The sequence below is a fragment of the Eptatretus burgeri genome, chromosome 6, assembly GCF_056783735.1.
Source record: "Eptatretus burgeri isolate ZD-2024b chromosome 6, Ebu_testis_v1, whole genome shotgun sequence".
In the NCBI taxonomy this organism is placed as follows: domain Eukaryota; kingdom Metazoa; phylum Chordata; class Myxini; order Myxiniformes; family Myxinidae; genus Eptatretus; species Eptatretus burgeri.
This window is the reverse complement of record NC_140966.1, coordinates 105455155-105471809: the sequence shown is the minus strand read 5'-3', so window position 1 is coordinate 105471809 and position 16655 is coordinate 105455155. Positions and strand designations below refer to the sequence as shown.

At 46.8% G+C, this 16655-nt stretch overlaps 1 protein-coding gene across 1 annotated transcript in view; it reads left to right on the top strand.

The window, feature by feature from the left end:
* The window catches only part of NUP37 (nucleoporin 37), a 394802-nt gene that overhangs the window by 354366 nt on the left and 23781 nt on the right, over positions 1-16655 (top strand). Inside the window, exons 5-7 of the mRNA XM_085886554.1 lie at positions 8577-8667; positions 9234-9415; positions 9571-9621. Of these exons, the coding sequence (XP_085742680.1) occupies positions 8577-8667; positions 9234-9415; positions 9571-9621 (324 nt within the window). The remainder of the gene's footprint in view (positions 1-8576; positions 8668-9233; positions 9416-9570; positions 9622-16655) is intronic.

Below are 16655 nucleotides of genomic sequence, written 5' to 3'. Positions count from 1 at the left end.
TGTCTTTCAATCCTAAGCAATCTCCTCCTCTCTCTCCTCTCTCTCCTCTCTCTCCTCTCTCTCCTCTCTCTCCTCTCTCTCTCCTCTCTCTCCTCTCTCTCCTCTCTCTCCTCTCTCTCCTCTCTCTCCTCTCTCTCCTCTCTCTCTGTAATCGACCGTTCCACAAATCCTCCCATCTACATTCTCAACAACCATCTCGAGGAGGTTCAATCACTCAAACTCTTGTGATTCACTCCCAGCCATGATCTCTCTTGGTCAAGCCACATGAAAAAATTGGCCACCAAAGCCAGATGCAGACTGGGCATCCTCCCTCGTGCAAAGTCCTTCCTTGACGCACCTGAGCTCAGATCTATCTCCAAGGCTTTCATCCGCAGCTCGATGGAGTACTCCTCTCCCATCTCAGCTGGCTCCCCTGTCTCACATCTTGCTCAGCTTTGCTGTGGAAGCCAATGCTTTCAAGATCATTGGAATCTCCCGTGATGAAGCTGAGTCTATGAGCCTATCACTTCGCAATTGTCAACAGGTCGGTGGTGTTTTGCCTCATTTCTAGACTTGCACCCTCTGCCCTCCGTGGTTTGTCCCTTCTCCTTGTCTGTCTGTCTATACGTGTGTTCATAAGTTTCCAATCGCCTTCGCTGTTTCATCTCTTCCGCCGAAGGACTTGTTATCTCCGTACGTGTGTACGTGTCTGACAGCTTGCCTTTTCTCATCTTCTGCTCTTTCTTAAATCTCTCAAGAAGTTTTCCTTTGTGCAAGCCGTAAATTTTGTTTTTATCTTTGTTCTGTCATGCAAGTTTTCCTCCCAAACTGCAGTCCTCCAAAATTTCTAAGAATTTATTCCTCCTTTCCACAAGTGTGACAGCAGTATCTCTTGATGTGATTTGTAACACTCGCTTATTTAATTCCGAACTTCAAACTTTCTCTTTTTGAAGTTCAAACTTTCAAGTTAAAGTCAATAAAAATGGCAGAACTTTCGTTGCACTCGAAGCGGTTCTCCTAACTCTCAAATTGGGTTAAGTTGGACGTTTGCTCTAACTCCTTGTTTTTTGCTTCTTGGTTGGTTTGTTGCTCAAAGCGATGAAGGTTAACTGGATTTGCACCCCTTCCTCCCAACCCCCCCCCCCCACCTCGTCACAATGCCCTCCCCTCCTCCCAATGCCATCCCCTCCTCCCATCCCTCCTTTCCCACATGATTTTCTCGTCGAGTGATTTATTTCTCTTACACCAAGTAATTGTCCAAACATCTTTGTTGTTGGCCCTCGTATGTTTCAGTATCGTTGATGACAGTTTTACACCCACTGCTGTTTAGCCACAAAATCCCTCGGTTGCCTTTGATTTGCTTCCCTTTACCGCCTACATTTACATACAAGATCACATGGTGGGTTGCATGACCCTTTCTCGATGGGAGTTGTCTCTAATGGGAGGGTCTGTTGGCATCAGATAATGGTAACTGTACCTTTTTGGATTACTTCTGAGGCTGGAAAGAAACAAAAAGAGGTTGGTGCTGTGAAGGAAGTAAAAGCAGTAAACACCTGATGGATCTCCTTTGTCACGAAAGTAGAAAAGGCTGCAGAAGGTTTTGTAGTTACCTCCGCCATCGAAGATGGACAGAGATTATATTTTCACGTTTGTCTGTCTGTCTCTGTCTGTGAGCAGTATTTCTCAAAAAGTTTTGGACGGATTCGGACGAAACTTGGTGGACAGGTTGGGTGTGCGACAAAGACGAAGTGATTCGATCGTACGAGAATTTTTAAAGTCATTCTTCACCATTTAGAGATGGGGCCAAAAATGTCATATAACACGATCCTTCCTTCCTTCCTTGCTTGCTTCCATACAAGTGCTGCTTCATCAGGATTAAGATTACCGCACTGTGGTTGTGCACAGGCATGGAACAGCGCCGATACAACCATTATACCAGTATACTGGTACTCATTTTGCCGACCTCAGAAGGATGACAGACAGTCAACCCCACTTGGTATTAATTCAACAGCCGAGTGGGATTTGAACTCAGGACCCGAAGATCCCAAGCCAGCCACCATAACCACGAAGCCAGCACCAGGCTTGTTTCAAAAGTTTGTGGATGGATTTGGAAGAAACATGTTGGATGAGTTGGGTAGGTGACAAGAATAAGCCAATTATATTTTGGTGAAGTGATATACATCCAGATGTTGATCCGGCCTATCAATGGAATCCAAGCTGTTTTTCAGCCTGGTGGAGATATGTGCTCCACCAAATGCCGTTCGAGTTGGGTATGAAATGCTGGTGAGTCACTGATGTTAATTAAATCATTGCCAGACACTATTACGCAGAGTGTTTTGGAGCTGAGAGAAGGAATGGGACAAATGAGTGAAGGTATCCACAAATATTGGAACTGGCAAACAAAACAAGAGTTGCTGGTGCGTCTCTGAATGATATCAGGAAGGTTATGAAAGACGAGGCCTGAGCAAGGCCGCATAAATCAACACATCGCCGATGGGAAAGCAGCCAGCCCTCAACTCGGCCTTCGGGTGGCAGATTAGGTTCATAACCCAAGGCCTTGTTCTGCGTAACACCAAGGATAAACGAGTGAGATGCAGGAGATTGTGGCCACAATGTTTAATGGGATTCCCTATTGCAATGGAGGAATGACTTGCGCATCACCGTTATCTGCTTGACGTCAAGGAAGGAGGTGGCACAGGAAGAATGCGTAATCGGCACATGGTCAGGTCATGAGGAGATTTGGAGAGTGGGACTTTAGTGTTCACCAAACAATGCAACCTGAGGGTTTTATCAGGTGATCATTTAAAAAGGAGTGAAGGTAAACTGCCATGACTTATGGCTTCCACATTAACGTGATATTTGTAACGACTCAGTTCTGTGGTTACAGAAATGTCTCCCTATACAGAAATAGAATGTTGTGCAAAATGACTATACTGAACCTTGGGGGTAGATAAATCTGCATTTGGTGGTGTTTCAGAGAGACTACCTGTGCAATTGCTGGTGAGGGCAGCAACATCTTTGTGGTGGCAACAGAAGGGAAAAGGGCAGCCGACTGATGGTGGACCAGCAGGTAGATGCAATGAGCAAGAGAATAGGAGAAGAGGGGAGGAAACCCAAGAGCAAGTTGATTAGGTCCTGTAGAGTCGATGCAGGGTGAGAAAATATCACGGGTAGAGATGGGAGGGCGGGGGGTTGGGAGAGGAGGATAACCTGAGATGATGGTAGACCGCCAGCTTGAGATGCTATTTATCCAAATCCTTGATAAAGGAGAACAATTTATACAGCTTGTACATCGGTGTTGATATTTTATGTTCTGTTGAACAGGGTGGTTGTATGACGTAATCTTGTACGAAGGTGATCCCAACCTGACCCCGGAGTTTTGTTGATAACGAAGCTTGTATTGAACCTTAACGTGCAACCATCGCTATACAACTCAGCCAATCATTTGTAAATTACAACGATGACCGGACATCTTAATAATTATTCGCAGTTCCACACTGATTGTCATCTCACTTGCCACCATCTTGATTCTCAGCACGTGCATTAAATTGGAGAGCACATGCTCATGTTGTTATCCTTTACTGACACTACGAAGACTAATTCCTTCAAAAGTATGAATTCGGACCTTGATTTTGCAGATGATGCAGTCATCTTTGCGGAGACTTTAGACATCCTTTTGGGGGCCCTCGAGGTGCTGAATGAGGAGTCGGAGCCGCTGGGATTACGGTTTTCTTGGGTCAAAACTAAGATCCAGGCTTTCGGTGACATCTTGGATGCTGCTGTCCTGTCTGTGTCTGTTTGTGGTGAGGATGTTGAGGTCGTGGAGAGATTCACTTACCTTGGCAGTGATATTCATGTCTCTGCTGGCTGTGAGTCAGAGGTCAATAGACGTCTGGGTTGGGCCTGGGGAGTCATGGATTCACTGGATCATGGGGTGTGGCGCTGCTGGTACCTGTGCAGGAGGACGAAAGTCCGAGTCTTCAGGTCCTTGGTACTTCCAGTCTTGCTCTATGGGTGCGAGACTTGGACTCTGACCAAGGATCTGAGATGGAGACTTAATTCCTTTGATACCAGGTGTCTTCGGAGAATCCTTGGCTATCGCTGGTCGGATTTTGTGTCCAACGAGCGGTTTCTGAGAGAGACTCGGATGAGATTTGTTACCTGCATAGTCCGTGAGCGTCAGTTGCGGCTGTATGGACATGTGGCTCGTTTTCCTGACACTGATCCTGCTCACCAGATTCTCTCAGCGAGGGAGTCTCATGAGTGGAGGAGGCCAGTGGGCCGACCACGTGCCTCATGGTTGCAGCAGGTTGACCATCATCTCAAGGAGATGGGGATGGGCCTGGCATCTGCCTGGGGGATGGCCAGACGGAGGCCCCTGGAGTACCGGCGGAAAGTGGACGCAGCGACGCGCTGTTCTGGCACATGCTCCCATACCTGACCTATGAATCCACATGCAGTGGGCCTACCTTCAAAACTATTCGTCAAATTTGACCAGTCCTCGTATTTCGTGCATCAAAAGTGTCCTCAGGTGTTTGTCTTTCACTGAAGTCTCATTGCTTCATCCTTCATCATTCATTGAACGTGTGCATACAGTGGCCTTCAAAAGTATTCAGCCCCTACGAATAGACGAATTTCGAATTATGTAGAAACAATTTTAATAAATTAACTTCTTGTATTCATAACTGAAGAGATCAAACTAAACACTGTCCTAGTTGGATGTTAGATGTCAGGAATTACCTGCAAAAAACATGTACTCGTACATAAGTCTATGAATGGCTGTAAAATCATTCAGCCTGAAAAGCAGCTCCATAACTTGATGCTGTCACCACATCCTTGACGGTCAGGATGATGTTGACTCAGTGATGTGCAGTTCAGCTTGCGCCAGACGTAACACTTTGAATTTAGACCAAAAAGTTCAATTTTGTCTCATCTGACCACAAAACGTTTCTCTACGCACCTGCACTATCTTTAAAATGCTTTTTCTTAAACTCGGTATGAGCTTTTAGATGCATCTTTTTCATCATGGCTTCTTTCTTGCCACCTGTCCTGAGAGGCCAGCTTTGTGAAGGGAATGGGATATTGTTGGTTGATGACCCCCATCTTGGTCATAGAGCCTTGCAGATCTTTCAAAGTCATTGTTGGATTCACACTGACATTCCAAACTAGTTTCCTGCTTACCCAGCTGTTGAGTATGGATGTGCGACCTGATCTGGGTAGAGTTTGTGTGGTATGATACGTCTTCCACTTCTTAATGATGGATTACGCGGAACTCAAAGGGATAATGAGTGACGTTGAAATCTTCTGATAACCCTCTCCTGAACGGTGCTTCTTCACCACTTTATGTCTGACTTCTTTGGAAAGCTTCTTGGTCTTCATGTTTGCCTTGTTGGTTGACCAAGTGAGTTGCACCTTAAAACTCCTTAGATAAGTGGGGGAGATTGATCTTTAAGTGAAACCACTAATTACATGCAGGTGAAACCTATTACACTTATTTTGCAACTTTTCAAACAAATAATTTGCTCCTGAAGTGATTTTGGGTTTGAATAGTTATGCAACTGAGAATCATCCGATTTTCTGTGTTAATCGAACTTATTCACATTTTGTCTACATTTTTTTAGCTTTATCACTTTGGAGTAGTTTGTGAAGACTCTATATATATATATATATATATATATATATTAAGTTTGATTTGAAAGCATCATGAAATAAGCTCAGTTGGCTTCAAAATGTGAAAACTTTGGAGTGGGGGGGGGGTGAGGGTGTGAATACTTTTGCAGGCCACTGTACACGCTCTTTCATGATGTTTATTTAACACTTGTATTTTTAAACAATTAAGTAACAATACTAATTATATCTTACAAAAAAAAAGGTGAAGTTTGCAAAAACGCAAGGGCACATTAGTAGCTTGCAAAATGGAAAGTTGGAAACAGTCCTCATTTTGTTGGCTTTTCAATTGGATTCTATTTACTATTCATGCCTTTTGTGGTGGGGCCAGTAGACCAATGCCAGCGACCATAATGGTTTCCTGCGATTTTTGTCTGCACTCTCCGAGACTTCAAACCGAACGCAGCGCACCGCGCGATGAAACAAATGGCCGGTGGGTTCAAGAACTACCGTGGCCGCCGCAGGCGTGCGTCTCCTGCCCCCTCAGGTTGAACCGCAGTTGCTGTGATTTCCAGGAGGGATTTGGTCATTGGCTTATCTCCCCTGACAGCTGCTATGGTTATATGTCACGCGTCAATTTGATCACATTTTATCAGGACCCAGCAACATTTCACCGTGTCTCTGGTCTTATCATCGTTGCGCTGTGCTGTTTTCTCTTTGCCCCATGACAGATGGCTTTGGATTGCTCACTCCAGGGTTGAAAGTTTGGCTGCACTGTTCACATGCCCATTGATAGCTCTTGATTGGTTCAAATACTAATCACTCCTGCCTTATGGAACCGAAAAAGAGGCGAACAAACTCAACCCTTTTTGTTGGAACTTTTGTTGTTGACATTTCTACTAGTACTATTTTAACGGCCCAGATTATTCACACCTTTTCGTGGGGTTGGCCAGGGATAGTATTTGGTCCAATTATTAGTCCCCTGAACAGGCCTGAAGTCCGACTGGAGCCGATTTGGACAAGAAGTTTTCTTTTGCTCAGGGTGCCGGCAATAACTCGCCGAGTCTTTGGGAAAGGCACAATGGGATCTTCAACGTTCAACAGGATAATCCGACCAGACGGGACACCAAGCTTAGCGTCCAACCGAGGGATGATGCTCCTTGTGATGCAATGCCCTCCCTGCGAAGCACCAATCCGACAGTCTTATGACCAGGTAGGAAATGAAGCCCACAACGACATAGCTGAACGGTAGGTGAGCTACCTCTGCACCGTCCTTTCGGACCCTGTTCACATGTGCATGGACAAGGCAGCACTCTGTGTTTAATATTGCAGCCGATTGACCTCGCATGAAAAACAAGAAAACCACAACGTTTCATCTCCATTCAAATGATGATTTTTGTTTGGACATGTGTCGCACGCTGAATTTTATCTGCTTGAAGAACCAATTACTTTGAAGAAACTATCTTTAGCCATTTCTTGTGCACTTATATAATTGATTTTAACATTCACCGCATCCGTTTATGAAGTGAAGGGGGCGTCCAGAGGTTGGGTTTGGTAATTGCGTCGGCTTTGGCTTTTTCACATTTTTGGTGCTCGCCTGCCATCTTCTGGTTGACCTGCTCGTTTCATGGGGGGCTCACGGTGTTGCTTTGCCGAGGCACGTGCCATTATGGTTTTGGCGGGAGATCCCGATTTCTTCCCGAGGTGTCATGGTGTTGCCACGGTCGGTCACCGCAGAAGCTACGGACATCCTTTTGTTCTTGGTGGGAATCTCAATCTGAAATCTTTTCTCCACAGCCTTGAGGCAGAATCGAAGCAGTTTTTATGGTTTCAGAGTGAGCGTTTTGTTTCGTTGCCCGGTTTGATGGAGACTCGAGCATCCTTTGTCTGGCTCGACGTGGAGCGAACAGGGCACCTTTGATGCTTGAGGTTTGCAATGACTCTTCTTCTTCTTTCGGCTGCTCCCGTTAGGGGTCGCCACAGCGGATCATCCGTATGATCCGCATAGTGATTTGGCAAATGTTTTACGCCGGATGCCCTTCCTGACGCAACCCTGGTCGCCTCTTACGACACAGGGATATGGTACACCTATTTCAACCGGTGTATACACCGGCCCAGTACACTGGTACTCACTTCGCCGACCTCGGAAGGATGACAGGCTGAGTCAACCCCCTGGTTTATTAATTCAGTGGCCCAACGGGGCTTGAACTCAGGACCTTTTGGATCCCAAGCCGCTGCCCTAACCACTGCGCCAACACCAGGCTGTTGAGGTTTGCAATGACGTCATGCACTATTCCTCCCCAGCAAGTTCACGGTCTCGAGAAATGAGATCCGAGCCACGCCCACGCCCCGCCCACCACGCACCCTTCGCACGAATCAGCACTTTTGCCACGCCAAGTGCGCACATGGCGGCTGTGCCAACACAGTCCGTGCGTCTTTGGGCGGGCCGGCCGTGCCTCGGGGCACTGTTTTATAAAGGCTGACACAGTTAGGGCATGCATTGCCCGAGGAAGAATGGATGATTGTAGTCGGGACGCGAACGGAGGCTGTGCCGCTCGCCAGGCATAACATGTATATTGTGCTTTGACAGCAAAAATACAACTGCACTTACAGCTTACATTGGATCGTCATTGCCTGGGCTTCTTAATACCTTTTTTGTTTTTATTTTTTACTTTCCTTTCGTCATCCATTTCCTTCCTTTTGTCCTTTTTTGCTTTTTGCACCGTTTCGTTTCCCTCTCTGTAATTGGTTATTGTTTGCACATTAAACTTGCTTCTGCACACGCTTTGCACGAAAAAAAGTAACGGTTGTTTCGAAGGCATTGCGGTGTGCTAATAAACCACGAATACATCGTTTGGATCGTGGAAGAACTGCATTCTTAAAGTTTATCATTAATTTTCTACTCTCGATGATTTGGGGCCAAGGAAAGGTTCTTCGAGAGCTTTTGATGTTCAGTTTGGTTTTCACTCTTCAACCCATTTCACCCCCAGAATCTGGACTCTGGACGGTGTATCAAAAGCCTGTTTTCCCTTGAAGTTCTCCGGAATAAGCGTTTGCTGGTTGTCCAACGATCCGGACAAGGTGGGCCCACTCGCTTCGTCAGTCAAAACCCCGTTCGCTTGCCCCTCGAGCCCCCTTCTATGTTTGCATACAAAATTTGCACAGAGTTCATGGAGTACCACTGGATAAAGCGGTTATTTTGAAATCAGGATTGCCATAACATCTGAAAACATTTCAGGAGGACATTAAAGTTTAAATATGTCACTTCCTGAATGCATTGTCATGGCAATGAGAGACCCAATCATTGAGTGGATTATAAGGCTTTTATTATACACTCATTCAACTTTTGTTTAACAATGGCACAAAGGCAGTTCGTTTCCAAGGAAACATATGAACAGGAAACCGTACAAGTTAACCTGGATCGACTGTTTTAATGATCCAGTCATGGATTTGCTGTATTCGTGATCACATCAGCAATACAGGATTATGAATGAGATTCTATAATCTGGGACGTATTTATAAGTAGAAAAATTGTGGTCTTTAAGCGGGAGGAGAGGGGGGGGTGGTAGGGTTACGGTTGGCAATTGACAACAATGGAGCAAATGAAGGGAAAGGAGGAGTATCACGTGATCACACTTGCTCGACAGATCCTCGTGGCGGAAAAGGCTGGCGTGGTGCGATTGTACTCCTTGGTGGACGGGCAGCCTCTCTTGTCACTGGAGAGCGAAGGAGCTACATTGGCATCTGCAGATTGGAGTGGTGTGGCCAACCACTACGTGGGTGCAGCTGCCGGTGCCGAGTGGCTTATTTGGGACCTGAATGTCTCCAGGTGTTTTAATCTTTCTTAATAGCCCTTGTGATCATTGTTACATAAATACCGAGTACCCTCTAACATCCCCTCCTCCATCTTCCCCTGTTGACCCCCTTGTCAAGCTGATTTATCATGACTGCAAAGTTCTGACCTCATGTCCTTCTCTTGCCCAGTTTGCCTCGACAACGCAAGCACGCGCACGTTGACGGAGCACACCAGTTCAAGTAAGACCAATTTCACATGCACAAAACTTGCTGCATGACAACACCAGGAAATAACTTCATGAATTAATATGCACCTAAGGTATTTTAAGATAGAATGAGCAACATATTTCTACTTAAAGGCATGACAATACCATTTTAAACCCTGGTATTTCATCTCAGATATATATTTAAAAAGCAAAACATCTCAGAAAATTAATTCTTACCCACCATCTTTTCCTTCCTACAGCATTATTTCTTCTCTTCGTTCTTTTGTTTCCCCTTTAAACTTCCTTCAAAACATGACAAACTGTATACATCAGTAGTAAGCTGACTTCTCTGAGACTTTAAGTGGCGTCAGGTAAGGACTTGCCACGGTGGAGATGGCCAAATCTGAACGAGGCTTTTGGAGTCCAAGTTTGAATTGTAATTTGCCCAGGATAGCCCGTATCAGACGGTAAAACCATTCAGTTCAGGTGTCCGAACTCAGATAGAATGTACCAAGCATTGGAGTGACTTCCAGCATTCGCCAGATCAGTTGCAATGGCTGCAGCACTGTCTGTCAGTGAGCTGAGGGACTGCTCTAAACACATGGTTTCATAATCAGGGAAGTGGTACAGAGGTTCATCCAAAGAGGTAGAGAGGGTGCTTTTGTAAACCAGTTTCAGGGTTGGTTCAAAAATCTTGTCATGAAGCAAAATTAGCAGGTTTACTTTGATCAATTTTCTTTTAGCAAACAGAAACATGGTAAAAATGTGATAATTAGAGAGATTGTCAGTGACGCAAAATACAACACAATACCGAGATGGTCGTTTATTGACGAGAAATGATAAGAAAGTTCCATGTCAAGACAACTTCAATGTCAGTGATTGATTTTTCTAATTTGTATGCAGCTTGTGGCTGTGGGTAGCATCGTTTTTATGGGGGTACAACTGTGCTACTGATGCAATGCCCCTGTTGCCAGTAAGCTGGTACTCATTTTGCCTACCTCAGAAGGATGACAGGCTGAGTCGACCCTACCTGGTGTTAATTCAACAGTCAAACAGGCTTGAACTCAAGACCCAAGGATCTTAAGCCAAGCACCTTAAACATTATGCCAACTCCAGGCCTTTGGTGAATGTGGTGACACAATATTAAATATGTAATGATCGATGTGAGAATGCCATTTCACTTTTATGAGCAGCAGGGGAGGACAGAGTTTGGGTTCGGAGAGGGGAAATAAAATTTGGGACAGTGTTGGGAGGGGGGTTGGGTATTTTGGGGGGGGGGGTTTGAGGACTTTCGAGAGGGGAGCGTTGAGTTGTGGTGGGGAGGGGAGGGGTTTGAAGGCTTTCGGTTGGGAGGGGGGATGTTGTGGACTTGGGGTTTGGGAGGGGTGGAGAGTTGAGGACTTGATGTCACATTTTACATTGTGTGCATGTTCTGCGGGTACTTGCGAGTGTATAATATTGGCCTCCATTAAAAGTTTGTTGCTCCTGCATTATTTTCACGACAATCTCCGCTCGGCAGGCTCGAGAAGGAATCTAATTATTGGAACCACCAAAAATGGACTCTCGGATAAACCTGGCGGATCAGCCTACTTTAGTTGGTGCTGGAATTGGAGCAGCATGTTGTCATCATTTGCCTCTCAAGTACATCAATTGGAGACCAACATTTTATATTGCTTCAATGCCAAGATTCCAAGTACCCTTCTGAAAAGTTTTTTAAAGGAAAGGGGAAACAATTTTGAGAAACAGCAAAAAGAAAAATAGGACTGTGCATCCTGAAGCTCACCAGGATCAGGAGCAACAGTCGCTCAAACCTCCCGCAAGACCCCCTTAGTCCCTGATGTTTTTTTTTTTATTTTTATGCCGTGAACAAACAATGGTACATCACGATCGCAGTTGATGAAGGTTGTGGTCAAATTCATCAAAATTGTGCATGTAGTTTCTGAGAAGAGAGCAAATTGGAACACACTTTTTGGAACAGGCCAAAACAATTTCTTGATGATAAAGCCTTTTTCCCACTTCCTCATTCATATTATCAAATGCCTGTTCATCATAACTCGGAATCTCACACTGCCTCCTCCCCCATCATGCTACCTCCTCTCCCCTCATGCTGCTTCCTCCCCTTCATGCTGTCCTTCTCCCCTCTCGCTGCCTCCCCCTTCCCTCACGCTGCCTCACCCTCCCATCACGCTGCCCCCCTCCCATCACGCTGCCCCCTCCCATCACGCTGCCCCCCTCCCATCACGCTGCCTCCCCTCCCCTCACGCTGCCCCCACTCCCCACACACTGCTCCCCTCCCCACACGCTGCCTCCACCCTTTCAACAGATTAGGTCAGGCCAGAATATTGCCAGGTCAAGTCAGGCCAGATTAGATCTGTGACCTGCTGCAGGTACCATGTAAACCTGTACTAACCTGTTTCATGGTCAGGTTGTCGGCGGCTAAACCGTCTCTTACACCAAGTTTCCTGGTAAGGAGGGTGTTTGGATATGGACACCCAGCAGGATTAAAAACAAAACCTGTCAAAGGGCGGAGGAGGTCCTTGTGAACAAACAGCCATCCATATCTAGTGCCCAACTGTGACTGCAGATGTCCTCCTGCAGTTGGGTTAGTTTTTTTTTTAGGAGGTTGGTAGCAGGATTTGTACTCCGGCCACTGTAAAACCCTTCAATCCACAAAACGTACCACAGAGAAATCTGAAAACCTACTCCGTGGGAGCACCTCCTGTGCAGCTGCCCTCTGCAGGGCAGCTCACCGAAAGATGGGTTTGGGGCAAAACCTTCCGGACCCCCACTCTTTGATGATAGGAGGAAAACCATGGGGTAACCTTCCCGGGTCAGATTGTGGTCGTGTGTGTCTGGGTGATGCTGTGGTATCGTCCATCAGACGGCGGTTTCCTTGGGTTATCCTGAGGCGGTCCCATTGGGTGGGTGCCTGGATCTAACCCTAAGAGAGGATGATCACCTGTCTCTATTATCATCTGAGCTCAAGCGTTTGAACGTCAGTATTGCAGCACCCTCTGACGTTCGGAGACCGGATTGCGGGAAGACCATGGTTGATGGTTACACTTACTATTGGTCTGGTCGCTTTGATGGTTGCTGCAGCTTTGTCCAATAAGCTGATTCCAATGGTAATTGAGGTAACACCAGTCAACGAACATATTATGAGACGAAGGATTCATCACTACTTGGGTGCCATTTCTCTGGTCTCTGTATATGGTCCAACCAAGGCGAGTGATCTCACCGTGAAGGACGCATTCTATGCCACGCTCGAGTCTGTGGTTGATCAGTGCCCCAGGTGAGATACTCTTTTGGTCTTGGGGGATTTCAATGCATCGCCTGGAACTAATAGGGATGGTTATGAGACAAACTTTGGTCCCCATGGGTCTGGAACTATGAACCCGAATCGCACTTAGCTCCTTGACTTTCCAAGAGGTCATGGACGCAGAGTGGCTGGTTCGTGGTTCCAGCACCCACAGGCTCATCGCTGGACTTGGTATTCCTATGCTGAAGGTGTGGCAAAAGAGATTGACCATGTGCTTATTGATAATCGCTGGAGGATGGTCCAGAACTGCAGGGTCTACCGGAATGTTCAGTTCCTCAATACCGACCACAGGCTTGTTGTAGCAACTCTGAAGTTTCAGCTTCAATCCGAGAGAATGGTTCCATCAAATCCTCCGCTGGAAGTTGGCAATCTCAAGGCTGAGAAGGTGGCTGAGGAGCTTGCGAACAGGCTGAGTGGAGATTTGGGGGGGCCTGGGTGCTTTGTGGAATCCTGTGGAGTTGTGAAGTTCCTTCAACACCACTGTCCTTGATGTTACTGGTGGATGTTTTGGAACTCACCGTCGGGCGAAAATAATTTTGTCTTTCGAGGGGCACTGGATACCATTGACCAGAGTCGCAGGGCCAGACTGAATGGCAGAGCTGAGCTGTTCAGAGAGCTGAGGCATAAAACTGTACGTGTGTAAGGGTGGACAAAGAGGCCTATGTGCGAGGAATCTGTGAGGGGGTAGAGCATCACCTGTGGTCAAGTGATTCTCATCCTGCTTGCAGGGGAATTCGCGCATTGCGTTCCTCCAAGCCTGTCCCTTGGTGCACTGCAATTAAAGCAGAGGGTGGTGGGCTCTCGAAGTCCGAAGTGAAGACCCACTGGGCCGGTTACTTTGAGCGGCTGTACCAGGCTGATCCACCAGCTGTCGAGTAGCATGTCGTGGGTTGTTATTATCCCTATTGCTGACCCTCCAATCAACCGTATGCTTGGTGTTGGCTTAATGGTTCGGGTGGTGAGCTTGGGTTCCTGGGATCATGAGTTCAAATCTTCTTCAACTGTTGAATTAGTACCAGGTGGGGTTGACTCTGCCCGTCATCCTTCCGAGGCCGGCAAAATGGGTGCCAGCTTGCTGGTATTCTGTGTCAGAGTGGCGACCCATCCAGGATTGTGCCCAATAGCCAAGGAGACTGCTTAGACAGCACAAACACTCTGCACAAAGTATGGTCCTGATGGAATGGATCGATGGAATCAACTGTGATCAATCTTCGTTTGTGGATACACAGGCTGTGGTGAACCAATTGAAATTGAGTAAAGCTCCTGGGATTTGTGGCATCCATGCTGAACCTCTCAAGGCTGGTGGAACTGCTGCACTCATGTCGTTGCATGCAGTTCTGTGCTCTGCCTCGAACACAGGCTCATCTGACTGGAACACAGGTTCTGTGCTCATCCCAGCTGACTGGAAGAGGGGCCTTGTTGTCCCTCTCTGGAAAAGGAAGGGTGATCACCAGGACTGCAGCAACTACCGAGGGGTGACGCTGCTCTCAGTACCGGGCAAGGTCTTTGCTCGGATAATTATTGATAGGGTTCGCCACCATCTGCTTGAACACCAGCGTCCAGAGCAGTCAGGCTTTACACCAAAGACGTCAATGATTGACCTTATCCTTGCTCTTCAGGTCCTCAACAAACGCAGATGAGAGTTTCGGCAGGGGCTGCTTGCAGCCTATGTTGATCTCTGTAAAGCGTTCGATTCAGTGAATCGGGATTCCCTCGAGAGGATTCTTGTTCTTCGTGGGGTGCCACCAAATCTGATCAATCTGATGTCTGAACTATAGACTGGGACTGAGAGTGCTGTCAGATGTGGTGATACCATCTCTGACTTATTTCAAGTCATTACTGGAGTTAGTTATGGGTGTGTACTGGCCCCCACACCTTTCAGCGCTTATATGAACTGGATTCTGGGGAGGATGTCGGAGAGATCAAGCTGTGGTGCATCATTTCGGAATGTCAAGATCTCTGACCTTCATTTCACAGATGATGCAGTCATCTTTGCGGAGACTTTAGATATCCTTTTGGGGGCCCTCGAGGTGCTGAATGAGGAGTCAGAGCCGCTGGGATTACGGGTTTCCTGGGTCAAAGCAAAGATTCAGACTTTCATTGACATCTTGGATGCTGCCATCTTGTCTGTACCTGTTTGTGGCAAGGATGTTAAGGTCACGAGGAGATTCACTTCCCTTGGCAGTGATATTCATGTCTCGGCTGGCTGTGAGCCAGAGGTCAACAGACGTCTGGGTCGGGCCTGGGGAGTCATGGATTCACTGGATCATGGAGTCTGGCGCTGCCGGTACCTGTGCAGGACGATGAAAGTCCGAGTCTTCAGGTTCTTGGTGCTTCCTGTCTTGCTCTGCGGATGTGAAACTTGGACTCTGACCAAGGATCTGAGAAGGCGATTTGATTCCTTTGGTACCAGGTCTTTTTGAAGAATCCTTTGCTATTGCTTGTCAGACTTTGTGTCCGACGAGCAGTTGTTGAGAGAGACTCAAATGAGTTTTGTGACCTGCAAAGTCCGTGAGCATCAGCTGCGGCAGTAAGGACATGACACATTTTCCTGATGCTGATCCTGCTCACCAGATTCTCTCAGCGAGGGAGCCTCGTGTGTGGAGGAGGCCAATGGTTCAACCACAAGCCTCGTGGTTGCAGCAGGTTTATCAGCATCTCAAGGAGATGGGGATGGGCCAGTCATCTGCCTGGGGGATGGCCAGAAGGAGGCCCCTGGAGTACCGACGTAAACTGTACGCAGCAACGCGCTGCTCCGGTCCATGCTCCCATACCTGACCTAACCTGACCAAAATAGGTATTTTCTCTTTTCTCCAAAACTACACCCACAATTTTTATGAAACTTTACCACAACCTTCATCATGGAATATACCAAAGTTTATCCACCACATCAAAATCTGCACTCATTAAGTGGTCTATGTGGGGTGTGTGGGGTTTGAACCCCCCAAAAGAATTATGTGCTTCCTTCTCTGAAAGTACACAAATTATTTTTATGAAACTTGACTGCAACCTTCATCACCCATGATGTTCCAAAGTATATCAACTGCCTAAAAGCATGTGCTCATTAAGAGGGTCTACAGGGGGGGGGGGGTTAGAGGCAGGGTTGACCCCCAAAAATTGGTATTTTCTGTCTCCTATGAAACCACACACATGATATCGATGAAACTTGACCCAAACCTTCATCACCCTTCATGTTAAAGTATATTGACTTCATCAAAATCTGTGCTCATTAAAGGAGTCTACGGTGGGAGCAGGGGGGAGCGTTGACCCCTCAAAATTAGTATTTGCTTTGTACACACGCACAATTTCAATGAAACTTGACCACAACCTTCATCATCCATCATGTACCAAAGTCTATTGACAGCATCAAACTCTGTGCTTCCTTTGGACTAAGGAAGTCCAAAGTGATGGGCGTGGGAGGGGGGGAGGGTTGACCCCTTAAAATAGGTTTTTGGTCTCTTCTGAGAACTACACACACAATTTCAATGAAACTTGACCATGACCTTCATAACCCGTGATGCACCAAAGTTTGTTCATGGCATCGAAGGGGTTCTGCTGGGGGGAGGTGGGTGGGGGGTTGAAGAGCTGTTGCTCCTCATCTAGGAGAGCTTCAGGACAGGCGTCCTATTTTTAGAAAATTTGGGGAAGAGGGTGACTTGACTAGGTAGGTGTCAATTCAGCTTTTAAAATTCCAAAGTCTCTTGGAGCTGGCCACACTTCTTGGCATTGTTCCCTCTTTCTCCCTTGAT